This window comes from Geotrypetes seraphini, chromosome 7 (genome assembly GCF_902459505.1).
Source record: "Geotrypetes seraphini chromosome 7, aGeoSer1.1, whole genome shotgun sequence".
NCBI classification, from domain to species: domain Eukaryota; kingdom Metazoa; phylum Chordata; class Amphibia; order Gymnophiona; family Dermophiidae; genus Geotrypetes; species Geotrypetes seraphini.
In genome coordinates, this window is record NC_047090.1 from 196,581,280 (window position 1) to 196,603,087 (window position 21,808).

At 48.3% G+C, this 21,808-nt stretch overlaps 1 protein-coding gene across 3 annotated transcripts in view; it reads right to left on the minus strand.

Annotated features, from left to right (window-relative positions):
• The window catches only part of BBOF1 (basal body orientation factor 1), a 312,268-nt gene that overhangs the window by 204,990 nt on the left and 85,470 nt on the right, over positions 1 to 21,808 (minus strand). For all 3 annotated transcript variants that reach the window (XM_033952957.1, XM_033952955.1, XM_033952956.1), the window contains exon 6: positions 19,059 to 19,129. In XM_033952957.1, coding sequence (XP_033808848.1) covers positions 19,059 to 19,129 — 71 coding nt within the window. The remainder of the gene's footprint in view (positions 1 to 19,058; positions 19,130 to 21,808) is intronic.

Here is a 21,808-nt window from a genome sequence, read left to right on the forward strand (position 1 = left end):
AACCAGGTGCTGGACACTTCTTTAGATCGTTCCGGTTCCCATTCATCGACGGTGCCAAATTTAAACAAGGGTATCCCCTTTCTCTGTCAATCATTAGGTTTGGTAGATCCCTGGAGACTGCTCCACCCAACAGAGCGAGACTACACCCATCAATCTCGTGTACACGGATCATTTTCACGTATAGACTATGTACTGGTCTCAGAGTCTTGGTTTGTCCGAGTCTCTGAAGCTACTATAGGCCCAATGGAGGTGTCAGATCACTGTCCCATTTGGATAGACCTGGGTTGGGGACAGCCACCTCTAGGAGCCCGCCGGTGGAGATTCCCATCCTATCTTCAGGATGACCCGGACTTTGGGGCCTACCTCCGAGCACGTTGGGAGGATTTCTTGATGAATAATGCACAACATCGTACAGAACCGTGTCTGTTTTGGGAAACCGCTAAATCGGTTCTCAGGGGGGACATTATTGCTTATATTGCGGCAAGAAATAAACGCATAGCGGCTAGTATTATAAGTTTGGAAAGAATATGCTCGGCCTTGAAGGCGGATTTTCTGAATACGCCAACCACTGCTTTGAGGGATGAACTTCATGTAGCCCAAGTAGCTCTCAACACACTAATACATGACCGTACTAAACGCTCTATTATTTACCGCAAATATAAATTTCATAGGTATGGAAACAAACCGGGCCGGATGCTTGCCTCATTAACTAAGAATTGGCAAGACTCCAGATACATTCCAAAAGTTAGACACGGTCCCTCTACTTATCACACCGCACCAAAAGACATTGCGGACGCATTCTATCGGCACTTCTCGACATTTTATGCGACTCCCAGACCATACTCAGGCCCCGATGTTCTAGACTATTTAACTGATGCTGGCCTGCCTAGTTTTACTGAACATCAGCGAGAAGCTCTGAACAGACCACTGCAGGGCCATGAGATACAGAAAGCCATTAAGACCTTGCGTTCCTGCACAGCCCCGGGCCCAGACGGGTTCTCGGCGGAATTCTATAAAATGATGTCGCCCCAGCTCTGTGAGTCATTGATGTCTTACTACGAGGAGGTGTCGGAAACTGGAGCTTTCCCGGCTTATGCTAATTCGGCCACCATTACATTGATCCCTAAACCGAATAAACCCAGGGAGGAGGTTGACTCCTACAGACCTATATCCCTGCTCAATGTGGACATAAAAATTCTATCCCGGTTGTTGGCAAATCGACTGACTCCGCTTCTATCTCACATCATATCATCCGCACAGGTGGGCTTTGTTCAGGGTCGCCATTCTGTCCTCAACGTACGACGCACTCTTTTGGCAATGGCTAGGGCGCAGGAATCGAGCGTTGGGGGCATTTTGGTGAGCCTGGATGCGGCCAAAGCATTCGATCAGGTCCTCTGGCCCTACTTGTTCTCAGTTCTGGAATATGTAGGTATAGGCGGACATTTCCTAGCCGCATTGCGAGCATTATACACATCCCCCACTGCATCCATATTGGTAAATGGAGTCTTCACACCGTCCTTTGAGGTGGGCAGGGGGGCACGCCAGGGTTGCCCTTTGTCGCCGTTACTATTCATACTATACCTTGAACCTCTCCTTAGAACGATTCAAAGAGATGACATATTAGTCGGATTAAAGGAGGGAACATCCCAATTACGAGTGTTAGCATTTGCTGATGACATCTTGCTGACCCTGGCTTGCCCCCAGCAATCCCTGTCTAGAGCTCTTGAATTATTGGACGAGTTCCATATATTCTCTGGCCTAATTTTAAACAAACAGAAATCCTTAGTCATGCCCTTACAAGATGAAGTCCGAACTTCCTGGCAGGGGCCCTTTCAATTGGAATGGGCATCGAAATCCTTGCGTTATCTGGGGATATGGATCCCGCAAGACTTAACTCAACTATATAGGCTCAATGTTCTCCCCCGGCTCCAACAAACGGGACAAAGGCTACGAGCCTGGCGCTCTTACCCTTTGTCACTATTAGGACGAATAGCCCTGTACAACATGCTGATTATCCCCCAATGGTTGTATTTGCTACAGACATTACCTTTGTTGTTACAACAGCGTCACCTCTGTGTCCTTCATAAATCATTAAATGGGTATTTGTGGGGCGGCAGGCGTTCACGTATACCCCTTCGTACACTTTTCTTACCTGTGTCCCAGGGAGGTCTTGGACTATTACATCTGGGGAGAATGAACATGGCATGCCAACTCCGACATCTAAACGATTGGCTCTGTGGGACCTCCCATTTTTCAGTGGCTGAGATTGAATGCCTTGCATTTACCCCATTTCACTGCAGCTATTTACTACACACTACCACATTGCCTGCGCGTACACAGCATTATGGGGAGTTATTACTGGTTCCGTTGAGGAAAACATGGAAGAAACTATGTAAACAATTGCACATTAGACCGGATGTGACTCCTTATTTGCCACTACATGGCAATGTTGCTTTTGCTCCTGGAATAGGTCTTGGGGCCCCTTCTAGGTGGGCCCAAGGAGGGGTGTTTTATCTGTCTCAGGTATTGAATGCGGATGGTACCCTGTATTCGTTTCAGAAATTGATAGATACACATATTTTAACTGCTAATGATTGGCTGAGTTACGGGCAACTGTTGTACTATGTGAACTCCTTACCGAGACTGGCTTTATCAGACACTGTCCAAGATACATTATCTGAAGCCCTCTGTCTAACATCACAGGAACCCACCCCGCTCAGTGTTTACCATCGATACCTGCAGGGGTTGGCGGGAGATCTTGACTATAGAACCTTGGCTGAATCCTGGTCCTTGGACTTACAAACCACAATCACTGAATCCATGTTAAAGAGGAGCTTTAAATTGAGATCGAGCATCCTGGTGGCAGCAACTGAAAGGGAACGGTACTATAAATTTTTGGTTCGCGCTTACATGGCGCCCACTAGAGCATATCAAGCTCACATCAGTGCTTCAGCTAGATGCCCAAGATGTGCGGCGGACAGAGCTACGCTTGGACACATGTTCTGGCTATGCCCGGGCATTCAAGCCTACTGGCGGCGCATAGGGCTCCTAATACAGACCCTATGGAACTGCTCCTGGACACAGACGTCGACTTTTCTCTTTACATTGAAATTCTCACTGGACCCAGTTCGGCCAGGAGTGAATGCAATTGTCCAAAGGGCTATCTTGGTGGGCATAAAGACCATTTTACAATGCTGGTTGTCACCTCAAACGCCTACTGTCTCACATTGGCGGACTCAGATGCTTTATTGGGCTGGTTATGAAAGACAAGATGTTCTTGACATACATTCCAAAAAAGGGGTTCTATTTCTCCGTTGTTGGAGACCTTTTTGTTCCACTTTGTCTCCTGTAGCGAAAGCTCGATTATTGGAGTGAATACACTCAGGCATGTATGATAGTGGCTGTTCCCTCTGGGGGGGGGGGGGGGGGGGAAGGGTGGTTATATTTCTTATGTATTGCACTATGTTTGACTTGTACCTTATGTTTGTTTATTGATAATAAAAACAAATTTAAACATAAAATCAAAATCCACTCTTATGCAGATGACATCCAGCTGCTCCTCCCCTTAGGCGAAAACCGGCCATCCCAAATTGCTAACCTCAAACTCTGCCTCACTGACATGAAAACTTGGATGTCAAATAACAAGCTTCAACTTAACGCCTCCAAAACCGAACTCCTATGGATCAGAAACAAAAACACCAAATACCTACGACCTACACTAACATGGGATTCCACTCTACTAACGGCAGCAGATCATGTTCGCAGCCTGGGAGTAACCCTAGACGGACACCTATCCCTATCTAACCACATATCCCAAGTAGTCTCCACCTCCTTCTACTACCTTCGCCAACTGAAAAGGATCAAACCCTACATCTCCACACCAGACCTCGCCCAACTCCTATACGCATATGTCCTCTCCAGAATGGATTATTGTAACTCCCTATTTAATGGACTAACCAAAAATAATATCAAACGCCTCCAACGGGTCCAAAATGCAGCCATCCGCCTCCTACACAACCTCAACTACCACGATTCCATCTCCCCGGCACTCCATGCTGAACACTGGCTCCCAATTAGCCAACGCTGTACTTTCAAAGCCCTGGCAATTGCTCACAAGAGAATCTACTCCACCACCCCCTCCTACATAAAATCCAAGCTTCCCATCTACAACCCCACTCGCACCCTCCGCTCAAAGTCAGAGATACGCCTATGCACCCCCCCCCCCCCCGGAAGATCCCTGCTCACAGAAACTGCCCACAAACGATCCTACAGCCACTTCATTCCACACCTCTGGAACCAACTCCCCCCCCAACTTAGACAACAGAACTCATTATTAACATTCCGTAAATCGGTAAAGACCCTCCTCTTCAACTAGAGATCTCCTCTGTCTTCTCCCCCCCTTAGGCCCCACCCTCCACTCTCCTATCACCTTCCCGAAATTCCAGTATGACCCTCTCTTACTCTATCCACTAACAAATTGTACCTAAACGCTTTAACTTTCCTTAAACTAAACTACTGTATTTCCCCCTTCTCTCTTTCTGCTTACTCTCCCTGTATTTAATTCTCTCCAAAAACTATAAATCCAATCACTAAACCTGTTGTACTACTTATATGTCTAGTTACTCCCCACTGTGTATGTTCATTTGTAAACCGTTCTGAGCTATTGGGAGGACGGGATAAAAATCTAAATAAATAAATAAAATAAATAAATAAATAAAGGACCCTCGAACACAAGAGGACATCCGCTCAAACTCAGGAGGGGGAAGTTTCGTGGAGACACCAGGAAGTACTTCTTCACGGAAAGAGTGATAGAGCATTGGAACAAGCTTCCTGTACAGGTGATCGAGGCCCGCAGCATCCCAGACTTCAAGAATAAATGGGATACCTATGTGGGATCCCTGTGAGGGTCATGCCAACGAATAGGGTCACTAGGGACTTAAATGAGCGGGTCATTAAAGTGGAGGTCAGTAGCCTTAAAAGGGTGGGTCAATAGTGTGGGCAGACTTGATGGGCTGTAGCCCTTATCTGCCATCATCTTTCTATGTTTCTATGTTTCTAGGCTATATGCAGGAAACGAAGACGGGAAACTGACTGAGTTGACGGTGAGTCTAGAAGAGGTATGCAGTGTCACAATCCTGGCACCGCCTACCCGAAGGGCTAGGCTGAGTGTCCGCTCACCACAGCGTAGGCCAAGTGTCCGTTCACCGCCTATTGGGGAATAGGCTGAGTGTCTGTTCACTGGAGCTCTTATGGAGAGGGTTTTGAACTTACCGAGGGTTAGGCACTAGGCCCGCATTCCAACCCTCGAGGGTCGCCCAAGTGCTCCTGGTTCCAGGAACTCTCTCTATGCTTCTGTCTGCTGGGAGTCCATTAATGAACTCCCCTGTCAGTTCAGGGTGAGGTCCCTCTTGACCCCTCAAAGGTCGCCCCAAGGATTGAGGGGTCTAAGCCAGAGCTCCTCTCCCTATCAGGAGTCCAGTTTAAGGTTCTAGGAGTCTCTTTTCTTTGCAAATCACTTTTCTCTTCCACTTGATTCTTATGCAAATTAGGATGCAAATTAGTTATTCAAGTCCAATGGCAAGGTCATTCAGTCTTTACTATTGGGCAACAGAATACTCCGGAGCAATAGGAATGGCTGGTTCCTAACACCACCCACCTAGTCTTCCACTATGACTAGAACCACCCCATGAGGAACTAGTTGAACCCAGCTATTCCCTATTTAACCCTGGGTACTCTGATGTGGCCTTCCCTCGGGGCGGCACTCTCTCATGTGATGGGACATACACCCCATCACATGCAGGCAGATTGATAGGCTTAAAAACGATAAATCCCCTGGACCGGATGGCATCCATCCGAGGGTAATCAAAGAACTGAAAGGGGTTATAGTTGAATTGCTTCAACTAATAACCAATCTATTGATCAAATCAGGAAGGATTCCAGAAGACTGGAAAGTGGCAAATGTTACGCCGATCTTCAAGAAAGGTTCGAGGGGAGATCTGGGAAACTACAGACCAGTGAGTCTGACCTCAGTACCGGGAAAGATGGTAGAGGCGCTGATAAAGGACCGCATCATTGACCATTTTTACGGACATGATCTGATGAAGATTAGCTGGCACGGCTTCAGTAAAGGAAGATCTTGCTTGACAAACTTGCTGCATTTCTTTGAGGGAGTAAACAGGCAGATAGACAAGGGTGACCCGGTCGATACTGTATATCTGGATTTTTAGAAAGCGTTCGACAAGGTCCAGCATGAACGACTGCTTCAAAAAATTGCAAGCCATGGAATCAAGGGTGAAAAACTCATGTGGATTAAAAACTGGTTGGCGGATAGGAAACAGAGTTGGGTAAATGGAGAATACTTGGACTGGAAAAGCGTCACGAGTGGAGTGCCGCAAGGTTTGGTTCTTGGACCCGTGCTCTTCATCATATTTAAAACGACCTGGAAATTGGAACAACGAGCGAGGTAATTAAAAGGAGGCAGTAGCGGCTAGCACATGCGGCAATTTAGCGCACGCTATTCCGCACGTTAAGGCCCTAGCGCACCTTCGTAAAATGAGCCCGTAGGGTATTGTTCCAGATTCCTGCTTGGAAGAAAAGTGTCTTGTCGAGGAATCTTTTGAATTGGCATCCTTTGGGAGTCAGAAAGGTGAATAATAGTGTTCTGCGTGAGAGGCGGATTTTGTTTTGGAGAACAGTGTTTCAGAAGGAAGGTGGGTGCAGTGCCAAATAGTGTTTTGAAGCATAGGCAACCAAATTTGAAAATTATTCTGGCCTCGACTGGTAGCCAGTGCAGTTTTTTGAAATATGGAGTGATGTGGTCAGATTTTTTTCAGGTCAAAAATCAGTCGTCTGGCTGTGTTTTGGATTGTTTTTAATCTTTTGGTAGTTATTTATAGGATCCCAGGTAAATGATGTTGCAGTAGTACAGCAAGCTTAGGATTAGTGATTGAACGAACAGTCTGAACTATGCGAAATCAAAATATGGTTTTATTGTACATAGTTTCCATAATAGGTAGAAGCACTTTTTTACTAAGATGTCGGTGTGAATGTCGAATGTCAGTTGTTGATCTAAGGTCACTCCTAGGATTTTTATAGTGGGGTTAATAGGAAAGTTTCTCCCTTGTAAGCTGATTGATGGTACTTTGTATTTGTTCGTTGGGGTAGCCATAAATATTTTGGTTTTATCAGGGTTTAGTTTTAGTTTGAAGTTTTTTGTCCATTGTTCGACGTGATCAATGACAGATGAAATAAAGTGTCTGGTTTTGGTCAATAGTGTAGAGAAGGAGATGTATGTTTGGAGATTTAGTTTGGATAGTTCATGGCCTAGTGAAGACATGTATAGATTGAACAGGGTAGGTGATATAGGGGAGCCTTGCAGGACACCACAGGAGTTGGTCCATGGTTGGGAGTAGACTTGTTCACTGAACCAATTTAACACATGGCCAGAAATGTCTATGGCATCTAGACAGCTTAGTAGTATGTCGTGGTCTACCAGGTCGAATGCACTGCTCAGGTCACATTAGAGAACTAGTGCAGAGTTCCCTGAGCTGAGTATGTGGGAAATGTAATCTGTAATGGAGGCTATGGCTGTTTCGGTGCTGTAGTGTATGGAATCCTGATTGATATTCATGCAGTACTGAGAATTTTTCCAGGTAGGTCGTCAGATCAGTGTTGATCAGCCCTTCCATCAATTTGGTAAAGATGGGGATGTTGGCTACTGGTCTGTAGTTGGTGATTGTTGATATGGGATCTTTAAGGTTTTTTACGATGGGTGTGATAAGGATGTGGCTGAGGTTGGTTGGAAATTCGCCATTAGACATTACAAGTGAAATCCAGTCGAAAAGCATGGCCTTGAAGGAGCTGGGGGCTGATTTCATGATTATGGGTGGGCAGTTATCTAGGAGGCAGTAAGAACTGACATTTTTTATAAAGCTTGAGAAATTGGAACCAGTTGGGGTTTCCAAAGTGATTCCAGTACCTGTCTGCTGGGGTTGTTTCTGTGTGTGTGGATATGGTCGGTAGGGGGTAGTTGAATGAGGAATTTTGGAACGAGGTTCTAAGTTTGACAAAGAGGCAAAGTTCTCTGAAGATGATAGTTGGGTGGAGGAGGATCTTTTGAGGTGGCCTATCTTAACTAAACTAAACTAAACCTTAGGCTTATCTACCGCATCTTCTCTATAACAGTAGAGCTCGGCCTGTTTTGCAAGAAATTAAAAAAGGAGAACAGATACAATATAGATTTGAAATAGTATGGAGAGGAGCAGAATTTACAACTTTGAAAATAGCCAAGTTTTCAGATGTGGAAAGAGCCCAGATCGCGCAGTTGAATAGGAAAATTATTCCACAGCTCAGTAATTTTCAAAAGTAGAGACTTCCCTAGTATGCCAATGTAGGTATCTCAACTAGGGTGTTAATTAATCTGAAGAGTTCTTTGCTATTAGTTGTGGAGGATCCTATTTTGTTAGAGTAGAAGGTAAGCTGTTTTTCCTTAGTAATTCTTTTGTACTCATTTATCTTAGATCTCCATATTGCTTTATCCTTTTCGTTCTTTGTTTTGTTACATATTCTTTCTAGTTGTCGTGCCTTTTGTTTTAGTGTTGTTAGTTCTGCGTCATACCAGCCATCAATTATGTGTCGTCTCTTTTTTCCTTTCTTTAGGGGTGCAATTTTGTCTAAGATTTGATTGCTAAAGTTGGTCCAATTAGAGATGAACTCCTTTTCAGTGTTAAAATTGAATAGTGCGTCAAAGTGGGACCAGAATTCTGTGGGATTTAGAGAATGTCTGAAACTTGTAGTTGGATTGTTCTTTCTATATTTTATTGTTATATTGGGGGGGGGGGTGTTGTTCCATAGGATTGAAAGTTAGCCATCAGCCGGTCCGACCAGATGGTGTCAGTCCAGGTTACATTTGTTAAGTTGATTTGTGAGGAGGAGGGGTCTTTGAATGAGATTAAGTCTAAATGGTGACCTTTCTGATGGGTGGTAGTCACGGTAGGGATAGAGAATCCCAGGGATGTTAAGAAAGAAAATACATCTTTTACTGTTGGGGTGTCTTGTTGCTCTAGGTGGAGGTTGATGCCACCAAGTAACAGATTATATTTGTCCTTGGATGCATTTATTAGGAGAAATTCGAAGAAGTCCTCGCTGGCTTTATTCCATTTGTTTGTAAGGATGTAAAACAGAGTGGTAATTAGGTTGTTTGTAAGATCATGCTTCGAGAGGTCGCAGGAAAAGATTTCTAAATCTTCCATTGATTTGGAGTCTATGATCTTGAAGTTTAAATGATCCCTAAGGATAATGGCAATACCACCTCCTCTTCTAAAGTTTCTGGAGAGAGGAATAATTTTGTAACCTGATATGAGCCAGGTTTCAGTCAAGAATAATATGTCAATCTGGGTTTCTATTAGCCAGTCTTTCACTAATTGGGCTTTGTGTCTGATGGAGCGTATATTAAGGTAGGCGCAGGAGACAGGGTATAAGTAACATAGTAACATAGTAAATGACGGCAGATAAAGACCTGAATGGTCCATCCAGTCTGCCCATAAGTTATAGCCATTAAAAAATACATGACTAGATTAACTTGTCTCTTCTTTGATATTTCTGGGCCATAGACTGCAAAGTCCACCTGGTCTTGTACTGGGTTCCAAATGCTGAAGTTGCTGTCCAAGCCCACTCCAGCCTATCCAACCATCCTGTTCGCAGATGACACGAAACTATGTCGACCAGTTGGATCACATAAGGACATTGAAGAACTCCAGAGAGATCTGAACCAGCTAGAAAAATGGGCAGAAAAGTGGCAGATGAAGTTTAATGTAGACAAATGCAAAGTGATGCATCTGGGTACGAAAAACAAGGAACATGATTATATAATGTTAGGTGTGACATTGGGCAAAAGCGAACAAGAAAGGACCTGGGGGTACTGATAGACAGGACCCTGAAGCCATCGGCACAATGCGCAGCGGCGGCAAAGAAAGCAAACAGGATGTTGGGCATGATAAAAAAGGGTATTACAAGTAGATCGGCAGAAGTCATCATTACAGTGCCTCTTTACAGAGCAATGGTCAAACCACACCTGGAGTACTGTGTCCAGCACTGGTCTCCTTACCTAAAGAAGGATATAACTCTGCTGGAGAGGGTGCAGAGGCGAGCCACGAAGCTAGTAAAAGGTATTGAGAATTTGAGCTACAATGAACGCCTCGTAAAACTAGGATTGTTCGCCCTCGAGAAGAGAAGGCTGCGAGGGGATATGATAGAGACTTTCAAAATACTAAAAGGTTTTGACATAATAGAACAAGAAGCATCATTACTAACGTTGTCAAATGTGACTCGGACGAGAGGCCATAAACTAAAATTGAGGGGCTACAAGCCCAGGACTAATGTCAGAAAGTTCTGTTTTACACAGCGAGTGGTGGACGCTTGGAATGCTCTCCCGGAGGAGGTGGTGACGGAAATCTCCATTATGGGATTCAAGTGCAGGTTGGACGCACACCTGCTTGCAAATCACATTGAGGGATACGGGAAAACAGGGTCTTCATCAGGGAACACCTAGGACGTAAAGCACAGTTACTTACCGTAACAGGTGTTATCCAGGGACAGCAGGCATATATTCTCACATGTGGGTGACGTCATCTACGGAGCCCCAGCGCGGACAGCTTTTCAAGCAAACTTGATTGAAGTTTCAAGTTTGCACACTGCACCACGCATGTGCTAGCCTTCCTGCCCACTAGAGGGCGCATCCCCACCTCGTGGTCCTCAGTTCCATATCCAGCAAAGAAGCCATCCCCGGGGAGGCGGGCGGGTTGTGAGAATATATGCCTGCTGTCCCTGGATAACACCTGTTACGGTAAGTAACTGTGCTTTATCCCAGGACAAGCAGGCATGATATTCTCACATGTGGGTGACCTCCAAGCCAACCAAAAAAGGGCAGGTGGGAGGATGGCAATTTAGGAAAACAGGTTACGTAACACCGACTGGCCAAACTGGCCGTCGCTTCTGGACAAAGTGTCCAGACAGTAGTGGGAGGTGAACGTACGAACCGAAGACCAAGTGGCAGCTTTACATATGTCCTCCATAGGAGTGGATCGGAGGAAAGCAACCGAAGCTGCCATCGCTCGGACCTTATGCCCCGTGACTCGACCCGAGAGCGGGAGACCAGCCTGAGCGTAGCAAAAAGAAATACAAGCAGCCAACCAGTTGGACAAGGTGCGCTTGGAAACAGGATGTCCCAACCGATTAGGATCAAAGGACAAAAATAATTGAGGAACCTTCCGATGAGACTTGGTACGTTGGAGATAAAAGGCCAACCCCCTCTTACAGTCAAGCATGTGAAGCGCCGCCTCACCAGGATGAGAGTGGGGCTTCGGGAAGAATACCGGAAGAACAATGGACTGATTGAGGTGGAAATCAGACACAACTTTAGGCAAAAATTTAGGATGGGTGCGAAGAACCACCTTGTCATGATGAAACACAGTAAAAGGAGGATCCGCAACCAAAGCCTGCAGCTCACTAATCCGACGAGCGGATGTGAGCGCAATCAAAAAGACCACTTTCCAAGTGAGAAACTTAAGATGAGATTTGTCGATAGGCTCAAAAGGAGGCTTCATCAGTTGAGCTAAGACCACATTAAGATCCCAAACTACAGGAGGAGGTTTCAGAGGAGGATGGACATTCACGAGACCCCTCATGAAACGAGTAACCAGAGGATGAAGAGAGAGAGATCGACCCTCAAGATGCCGATGGAACGCTGCAATGGCACTGAGATGCACCCGAATGGAAGTCGTCTTCAGTCCCGACTTAGACAGATGCAACAAATATTCCAGCACCGAAGACACGGGAACTGAACTCGGGTCCTCGGGTTCGAGGAACACCAGGATGAAAATCTGGTCCACTTCTGGGAATAACAGAGCCGAGTCGAGACCTTGCGCGAGGCTTCCAAAATCTCCCTCACCGACTGAGAAACAGGAACCGAAGTCAAGGGGAAAGGAACCAAGCGGTCAGATGTAAAGACTGAAGATTGGGATGTAACAGCGAACCCCGACTCTGAGACAGCAGAGAGGGAAAGACAGGCAGAAGCAGAGGTTCCCTGACACTGAGTTGAAGAAGCAGGGAGAACCAGTGCTGTCTGGGCCAACGAGGCGCAATGAGAATCATAGTGGCTCTGGTCGATTTGAGATGTACCAGCGTTCTCAAGATCAGAGGAAAAGGAGGGAACGCATAAAGGAACCTCCCCCCCCCAATCGAGAAGGAAGGCATCGGCCTCGAGACGGTCCCGGGAGTACATCCGAGAACAGTAGAGGGGCAGTTTGTGAGTCTCTGGGGAGGCAAACAGATCCACCTGAGGAGTCTCCCAGCGGTCGAAGACCTCGCGTAGAACCCGGGAGTTCAGCGACCACTCGTGCGGCTGGAGAAGACGACTGAGTTTGTCTGCCAGACAGTTCCTCTCTCCCTGAATGTAAACCGCACGCAGGAATATGTTCTGGGAGACCGCCCATTCCCAAAGGCGCAGGGCCTCCTGGCACAGAGGCCAAGAGCCCGTTCCCCCTTGTTTGTTGACATAGTACATCGCCACCTGGTTGTCCGTCCGCACGAGCACCACTTGATCGTGCAGTAGGTGGATGAAAGCTCGCGCAGCCAGAAAGATGGCACGAAGCTCCAACACATTGATGTGACAGAGACGGTCCTCGGCCGACCATAGACCCTGCGTTCGCAAACCGTCAAGATGAGCCCCCCACGCGTACTCCGAGGAGTCCGTGGTCAGGACCTTGCGACACGGGGGAACGAGAAACAGCAAACCCCCTGAAAGACTAGAAGAGTTGGTCCACCAACGGAGCGAACGTCTCAAAGAAGGAGTCACTGTTATCAGACACGAGACTGGGTCGAGATCCTGCCGCCATTGAGAGGCAAGAGTCCACTGAGGAAGCCTCAGATGCAAGCGGGCGAAGGGAGTGACGTGGACCGTCGATGCCATGTGGCCCAGAAGGATCATCATACGCTGCGCCGACACCACGGAGCGCCCCAAAACCTGGCGACTTAACCGAAGCAAGGCCTCCCGCCGAGGAGGGGGGAGGAAAGCGCGGAGGCGAACCGTGTCCAGCACGGCTCCAATAAACTGGAGAGACTGAGCCGGGCACAACTGAGACTTGGGAAAGTTCACTTCGAACCCTAGACGTTGAAGTAAGATGATAGTCTGTTGGGTCGCTAAAATAACTCCCTCCCTGGTCGTGGCCTTGATCAGCCAATCGTCCAGGTAGGGAAAGACCTGTAGCCCCCGAGAGCGCAGGGCCGCCGCGACTACCACCATACACTTTGTGAATACCCGAGGGGACGACGCCAGGCCAAAGGGAAGGACCCGATACTGAAGGTGCAACTCCCCCACTTGGAACCGTAAGAACTTGCGGAAAGCGGGATGCACCGGAACATGGGTATATGCTTCCTTCAAGTCCAGGGAGCACATCCAATCCCCTTCCTCCAACAGGGGGTACAAAACCGGAAGCGATAACATACGGAACTTCTCCCGGACCAGGAACTTGTTGAGCTTCCGGAGGTCCAAAATGGGGCGCAGATCCCCGGTCTTTTTCGGGACCAAAAAGTAACGGGAGTAAAACCCCCGACCCCGCTGGTCGGGAGGGACAAGCTCCACTGCCTGTAGGCTCAACAAGGCCCTGGCCTCGACCAGGAGAAGGGCCAACTGGCTCCGATTGGACGGGCAAGCGCTGGGTGGCATGTCTGGAGGCTGTGCTAAGAAGTTGAGTGAATAGCCCTCGGAGACGGTCCGGAGCACCCATGCGTCGGATGTAATCTCGGTCCAAGCCCCGTAAAAGGACCTGAGTCGACCCCCGATGGGGAGGGGGTCCGGCGATACCGCGGAGGGGGCCCTCCTCCAACCGCAGATCCCGTCAAAAAGACGGCGCGGGCTTGGACGCCCCCTGCGCTGGGGGTTTGGACTGACCTCCCCTACCCTGTTGGGGTGGGCGTCGGGGCGGAGGTCTCGAGAAGGCCGGCGTAGATTTCTGCGGGTATCTTCTCGGGGGCTGCCGGAAAGGTTTTTGCGGCGGGGCCTTAGGTTTAGGGCGGACCAGGGAGGCAAGAGAGCGCTCCTGCTCCGATAGACGCTTGGTCGCCGCCTCCAAAGAGTCATCAAACAACTCAGAACCCACGCAGGGCAAGTTCGCCAAACGCTCCTGCAGGTTGGGGTCCATCTCGAGGGTACGGAGCCACGCCAGGCAGTGCATAGCCACCGCACAGGCTGATACTCTCGAGGCGAGTTCAAAGGCGTCGTACACAGCATGGAATAGGTACAAGCGCAGTTGAGAGAGATTTGACATGAAGGTGGCGAACTTCTCCCTATGGGAATCAGGTGTGAACTCCCGAAAACTAGGGAGGTCCTTCACCATGGTACGCAAGTAGGAAGAATATGAAAATGCGTAATTCAAGACCCTCGTCGCCATAAGAGAGTTAGCGTAGAGGCGACGACCAAATTTGTCGAGGGTCCGTCCTTCCCTCCCCGGCGGGACCGCTGCAGACACCCTGGAAGGTTGCGTCCTCTTAAGCGCCGACTCCACCAAGAGTGATTGGTGGGAGAGTTGCGCCTTCTCGAACCCCTTAGGAGGGAGGGTCCGGTATTTCGACTCCATCTTGGACGGCACCACCGTGACCGTAAGAGGGGTTTCCAAATTTCTGAGGAGGGTCTGGTGGAGGACCTTATTTAGTGGAAGGCGAGGGGATTCCCGTGGGGGAGCAGGAAGATCCTGCTCTTCCAAAAACTCTTTGGTATAATGGGAACCTGCCAACAAGTCCACGCCCAAAGCCCCCGCCATATCCTGCACAAACCTGGAGAATGACGAAGGTCTGGCAGGCGGAGAAGGAGACCGAGATCTCCCCGCCGAGCCGAAGGGGGAGGCCTCGGGGGAATACCTCGGCTCTCTACCCGACCCCGATCCCCACGAGGCACGCTCCCGGGACCTCGAGGGGGTCGGGGACCGGTCATGCCTGAAGGACCCCTTGGGGGAACCCCCCGGGGTACGAGGTATCGAGGCCCGTCCCTTCCGCCCCGGCGAGGAGGCACGGGAACTCTCTCCGGCAGGGGAGCGAAAAAGACTGGGGTTATCCAGGCGGAGCTCTGAGACCTGTAAGGTCTCGCCCCCGAGCGGCGACGAGCGACCGCGCCTCCGAGGCGAGGCCCGAGACCGCTTGGCCTTCCTCGGACGGCGCCTCGCCCGAGGCCTGCCCGAAGGCGAGGAGCCTCGCGAGGACCTCGAGGACAAAGTGGACGAGAGCCTCCGCACCCGGCGCATCTTGTCTCGGGGCCGCACGCTACGCTCAGGTTGTCCCACCGAAGCTGGGTCCGAGGGCAAAGCCGAGGTCGAGGTAGTACGAACCTCGGGAGCCGGAGCCCTAGTACCCGAGGCCGAGGTCGCCGACTGCGGGGCAGCCGAGACCGAAGCAGTCGAGGCCGAAGCCTGCTGCAGGTGCTCAATGGCCCCGGACAGCTCCGAGGCGATCAAACCCCGGAGCAAGTCCTGGAAAGCCGGGATCGTCATCCCAGGTGGTAACACCTGTCGATGCTCCTCAGAGGGCGACCTCGGTCTCGAGTATTCCCTCGGGGCAATCGATTTGGACACCTTGGGCTGGGCGGTGGCAGACCCTCCCGCCGTCGAGGAGCCCGAGGATGGCTTCTTGGTTGATCCTGGAGCTGAGGAGGGAAGTGGAGACTTACCCGAGGCCGGCTTGGACGAGGCAACAGGCTTCGATGGGACCGAAGGTCGAGGCGAAGCCGAGGGGCCCGAGGCCGAGGTCGAGGTCAAGGCCGGGGCCGAAGCCGAGGCCGAACTCGAGGCCTTCCCGGTCGGGGACTCAACGGCGAAAAGTTCCGCCATGCGGGCCCTGCGGCGTTTGAGAGCCCTCTTCTGAAAGGTGGCACACCTGGCACAAGAGTCTGTCGGGTGCTGGGGCCCCAAGCACCGCAAACAGCACCGGTGAGGATCTGTAATCGATAGGAGTCGGTCACACCGACCGCACTTTTTAAATCCCGTCACAGGCCGGGACATGGGCCCAAAAAGCGGCCGGGAACAGACGAGGTCCCACGGCCGCGGCTACCGGGAGCCCCCGGAGTGACGGAAAAAATAAAACTTTTTTTTTTTTTTTTGACGATAACTGAACAATGAAATAAAAGAAACAAATGCAAACGCAGCGACCGCGTCGAAAAGAGAACACAGCCGCGGCGACAGAAGGCAAATTGAGAGCACAATTTTCCACAGGGCTTCTGGCTCCGCGGATGAAATTGAACTGAGGACCACGAGGTGGGGATGCGCCCTCTAGTGGGCAGGAAGGCTAGCACATGCGTGGTGCAGTGTGCAAACTTGAAACTTCAATCAAGTTTGCTTGAAAAGCTGTCCGCGCTGGGGCTCCGTAGATGACGTCACCCACATGTGAGAATATCATGCCTGCTTGTCCTGGGATAAACAGGGAACACCTGGATTGGCCTCCGCGTGTGCGGGTCACCGAACTGGATGGACCAATGGTCTGATTCGGTGGAGGCATTTCTTATGTTCTTATCTACCATAAAATCTGGTGTGAGTGTGGGTTCTGTGAGTGTTATGTTTTAAACAAGCATTGTCTTTTGGGATTGGTTTTGGAGAGGTTGTGGGTGGTGTGGACTGTGTAGTACTTGAATCAGAAAAGGGCCTGGCTCTGAGCAATCGTGGGGAAGATATGGATGATGGCAACTGTCAAATCTTACTTGCCTGTTGTAGGAGTGGTGGGAGCGGATAGTTCCAAAGGCTGATGCTCAAAAGGACCAAAGTCTGAAGCAGATTAAATATAAGGTCAGGTAGGTTAGGAGGTTGTTTCTAGGAGGTTCCATAGCTAGCATCAGGTGAGAACTGTTTGTAGAAGTAAGAGTGAGAGGAGATTAGGTATGTGTTCTTAGGTAGGATTAGACAAGATTTGCAAGGGTTGAATAACCGAGAAATTGTAAGGTGCACATCTTTGACTTGTGCCAATGGAGTCTCGGTGAAGTTAGGGGGGATGACTGGGCTCCCTTCCCCTAACTGTTCTGAAGAACTAGACCCAAAGCCCTTTAAGGGGCTGAAGAGAAACAGCTGGCTCCGGGGAAGAAGGTGGGAGACCTGAACCCCACCCTCAGAAACACTGAAAAATGAGTTTTGCAGATTACCTCTGAAGCTCCCATAGGAAATAATGGAGGACTACTCACAGTCTCTGAAGTGCTTGCCTGACAACTCTATACACTGTAGCTGAATGGAGGGAAAAAATTTTCTGCCTCAGAACTGCTCCAAAATGAACAGACTTGAAGATCTTTGGACTGCCAGTTGGATGGACACTGATTATACCCTCCACCCCCACAGAACTTGGGGCAGACTTGGGGCACCCATTTGGGTGTTTATCTGCCGTCATTTGCTAGATTAATATGTTACATGACTGGGGGTAGGAAATGCTGCTTGCACCTTGAAACCCAGAGGGACTTTTACACAGGACGCATACAGTCTGCGCTTAAACCCCTGACAAGGTCAGAGGGCAAGCGAGCTAACAGGGGAATGGACCCAGAGTCTGAGAACATGGCACACAACAGGCTGGCTCCACAGGTCCACCGAAGTTTCTCTGTGAAGCAGCAGTCTGGCTTTGCAGGACTGCATCTTTTCCTCTGGCAGAGGACTACCGCAAGGGGTCCCACGGCACTCAAGCCACTGAAAAAAATTAACTTTAAGCGAACAAAATAAAACAAAGATGCAGAGCAGATCAGAAGACTTCTACATGGATTGCTAGCAGAAACTGAAACTGCAGGGGGCTTTAACTCTCTCTCAGAGGTAGGAAGAGTGCTTGGATTTCTACGGGAATGGATTGAACACCTAGAGTATGGAATCTGGAAGGGACATAACAGAATCCGTATTATGGGCCTTACAAATTCTCTGTGACAACTATGGGGGGGGGGGACAGTTCTACAATGTGGCGTCTCCATTTAGGTGTCCCAAGGACACATGGTAGGAGCCTTGGGTGCCCAAATGCCATTAAAGAAGACTAGTATAACCTGGCTTTGGTGCACCTAACATTTATGTGGGGCAGGGATGCCTATAGTTACTCATGCTTTGCCCATGTGTACGCATAGTGAGGCACACTGCTGGCACTTACACAAATAAGAGTACACTTATGCATGTAACATTCAAGGGGCATGCAAACACGGGTGCATTTCATTTGTGTAAATGCTAATTCCTTCCCATTTTCTTCTCCACAAATGCTTCCAGTCAGTTTTGATTTTTATGAAAACCTATTTCTGCATTCACATGAGGAATGTCCTTAAAAATACCCCACTGGTGGCAGGCTTGGGGCGAGGGTTATAGGATTTCTGGGCTCTTCATTATACCCTGTTAGAATTTTCCCGCACTGCACTGCATCACAAGCAAATCCAATCAGCTGATTTACATATAACTGACTTAATTAAAATTTTTATAATGCATCTGATTTGTGTCCTGGAAACATGTAAACATCAAAAACACTTGCCAGTGAATTCCAATAACAGTGTTATTCCCCATCAATTTTGTTCTCAATCTCATCATAAAAGAGATGTTTATTGTTTTTTAATAATGGAGAAAAGACCTGCATGAAATGTAACCTCTTTTTGGAAGAACTTAAGAGAGCTTTGAAAATGATGCATTTCCGATTCATCGTCAGCGTCAAGGTATTTGCAGTATTGATGAACTGAGCTCAGATAAGTTTTGCAGAGCTCTGAAGTTCTGTTTTTGAATGGATAGTTATTTGAATGGTGTTGTTATTCTGAACAGTGATAAGATCAAACATGTTTAAATTCCCTGAAGTTTAGACATCTTTCCCTCCATTCTTAAAAACCGATAAACGTATTGTGTTAGTGATTTAGAACACTATTTGTGGGTACACTTCAGTAAATAAGCCCTGAGTGAGTATTATACCACAAGACAGAGTAGAAGATTGTAATAAGCATAACAAAATGGTAAATCTAATCAAAATGTAAACACTATAAAGTGGAAGTGAAGGAAAAGAATGTAAAGAGTAGCACGTGGCTTTCTTACACAATGGCCTCATTATGAGCCCTCTCAACCAGCATTTCAATTTTCTTTGCAGCTTCTTTTTCTAGTCGTTGCTGCAAAAAGGAAACAGAATTGCACAAATATCAATAGAATAACCACAGAGAAGCCAAGTTTGTCCTTAAAATGCCAGCTGCGTATTTGGTGAAGCTATCCATCAAAGCAGTGGTGCTGAATATATAGGAGCTCATAATCAAAACTTTAAAACATCCAAAAATCAGCCTAAGTCGGCACTTGGACATCCTAATAGCAGGACGTCCAAGGGCCAATAATCAAAACCAACTTTCTGGGTTTGTTGGAAGGTGTGTTATGGGCGGTAATCAAGTGGGTTTCAACCTGGACATACTGCAACCATAATCAAAGCTTTCCAAGAGGGAACAAAGACGCCAGCAGTTAGACCTGTTTGAGTTGTGTCTAAGTTCCACAAAGGTGCCCAAACTAACAAGACGACCACTGGAGGATTAAGGCATGACCCCACCCTTACTCCCCCAGTGGTTACGACCCCCTCCCACCACCCAAAGAGCAGGGAAAAAACCCCATAGGCTTCCCATTAGCTGATCATGGCAGAGGAATCCCCATCAGCTGAGCCAGTTTCGGGGATTCCTGGTGGCTTAGCTGATGGGGATTCCCCCTACCAGGATCAGCTGAGCCACAGAGCCTTACACTCCTCCCCCCATCATTCCTTGACATCCTGTACCTTCCCCAACATCCCCTGACATCTCTGCCCCCCCACACATCCCCCCAACATTTCTGGGCCCCCCTCCCCCCTCCCACATCCCTGGAACTCCCCGTACCTTCAGAATAGCAAACGGCAGGAAGGAAGTGGACTCCCTCCTGCCTACAGGACCGTGTGCTGCAAATGACGGGGCTTCTCCCTCCCAAAGCATCTTGGGATGCAGTGGGAGGGGCCAAAGGCCCTGATTGGCTCAAAATTGCCATAAACATTAGTATTTTTGATAGATTGCCAAATGGCCACCAGGCTTCAGCTCTGCTAGCTGCTCCTTGTAATCTTGGACAAGTCAATCAACTATCCATTGAATCAGGCAAAAACTTAAATTGCAAGCCCTCCAGGATGATGAAAATACCTTCTGTACCTGAATGAAACTTGCCTTAAGCTATTACAGTACTGAGAAAGGTGTCGTCTAAATCCAAATTCAAAATCCAGTAACTGGCATACTGTGAAGTAATACAGAACACTACAAATGTCACCCAGAGCAATTCTACCATACCATAATAGCAGGAACATCCACGAGTCATGCAACAAGGACCTACTTCGCTGATTCTTTGTTGTATCTGTACTCACTGATAGTAACTATTCGCGTATCTGTATCTGTATTCACTGTTTGTAACTATTCGCTGATTGTCCAGCCCTTCTTTATTGTAAACCGCCTCGAACTACTATGGCTTTGGCGGTATATAAGAAATAAAATAATAATAATAATAATACTTAGGAAAACACAGCACCAAACACTACAATGCATACTAGAACATCTATAAACCTATTGAAAAACTAAAAAAGCCAGATTACAACAGATCCAATCTGCACAGTTAATGCTAACAAAAAACATGTCTATTTCATATTTGCAGAAAAGTCAGATCCTCACACAGTATAGAATAACTAACCACAAATTAAAAATAGAAACACGTAGAAAAATAATAAATTTAACCCCCAAGAACCCATAATCCAACACCAGAGAACGAGAAAAAGTGATATCCCCCTGTGTGCTCGTGTGAGGAAGAAGAATTCCACTTCGTGCGCAACTGGACGACGTTCTGTGGGAAGAGCAAGCTATTCAGGAAGGACGAACTCTACCTCAGCAGAGACGGAACAAGGCTACTTGCAAGCAACATCAAGAGAGAAGTTGAGAAGTTTTTAAACTAGGAAGAAGGGGAAAACCGACAGCCAACCGAGAGAGAAAGTCGATGGTTTGGAAACTGGTATACTCAGAGGATACCATGCAGGAAGATGGAGGGGAAGACTCACCAGATTGCAGACAAGACAGACCAAAAGGGACACAAGAGGGAAGGACACTCAAGAAGGGAACAGGCTGCAAACTCAAGTGTATATACACGAACGCAAGGAGCCGTAGAAATAAGATGGGTGAATTAGAAGCTGTGGCACAAAAGGAAAACGTTGATATCATCGGCATCACGGAAACATGATGGACTGATGAAAATGTCTGGGACATGGTGCTACCGGGATATAAACTACCGTATTTGCCGGCGTATAAGACGACTGGGCGTATAAGACGACCCCCCAACTTTTACAGTTAAAATATAGAGTTTGTTATATACTCGCCGTATAAGACTACCCCTTCTTCCGATTCGCGACCCCTCCCCCAAGCCGGCAAAAACAGCTTTGCACCGCAGGCCCAGCCGCCCAAGACGAGTCGGAGGCCCCTACCCGCCGCATCCTGCACGTGGGCAGACTCAGCACAAACGCTGCTGATGGCCCCAATCGACACGCTGACCTCCCCGCGCACGCTGACCATCTTCTCTCTGCCTGCACTTTCCCCGCGGCCCTCTTCGGCGACTCAGCAGGGGCAGCGATCAAGACAGGCTGCAAACGTCGGGACCTTCCCTCTCTGAGTCCCGCCTATTTTGTTTCAACTTCCTGTTTCCGCATAGGCGAGACTCACAGAGGGAATGACCGCCTGTCTTGATCGCCCGAGGCTGGGAGGAACAGAAGATTTCTGCAAACACCATCGGGGCAGAAAATTTAACGGGTCCATCTC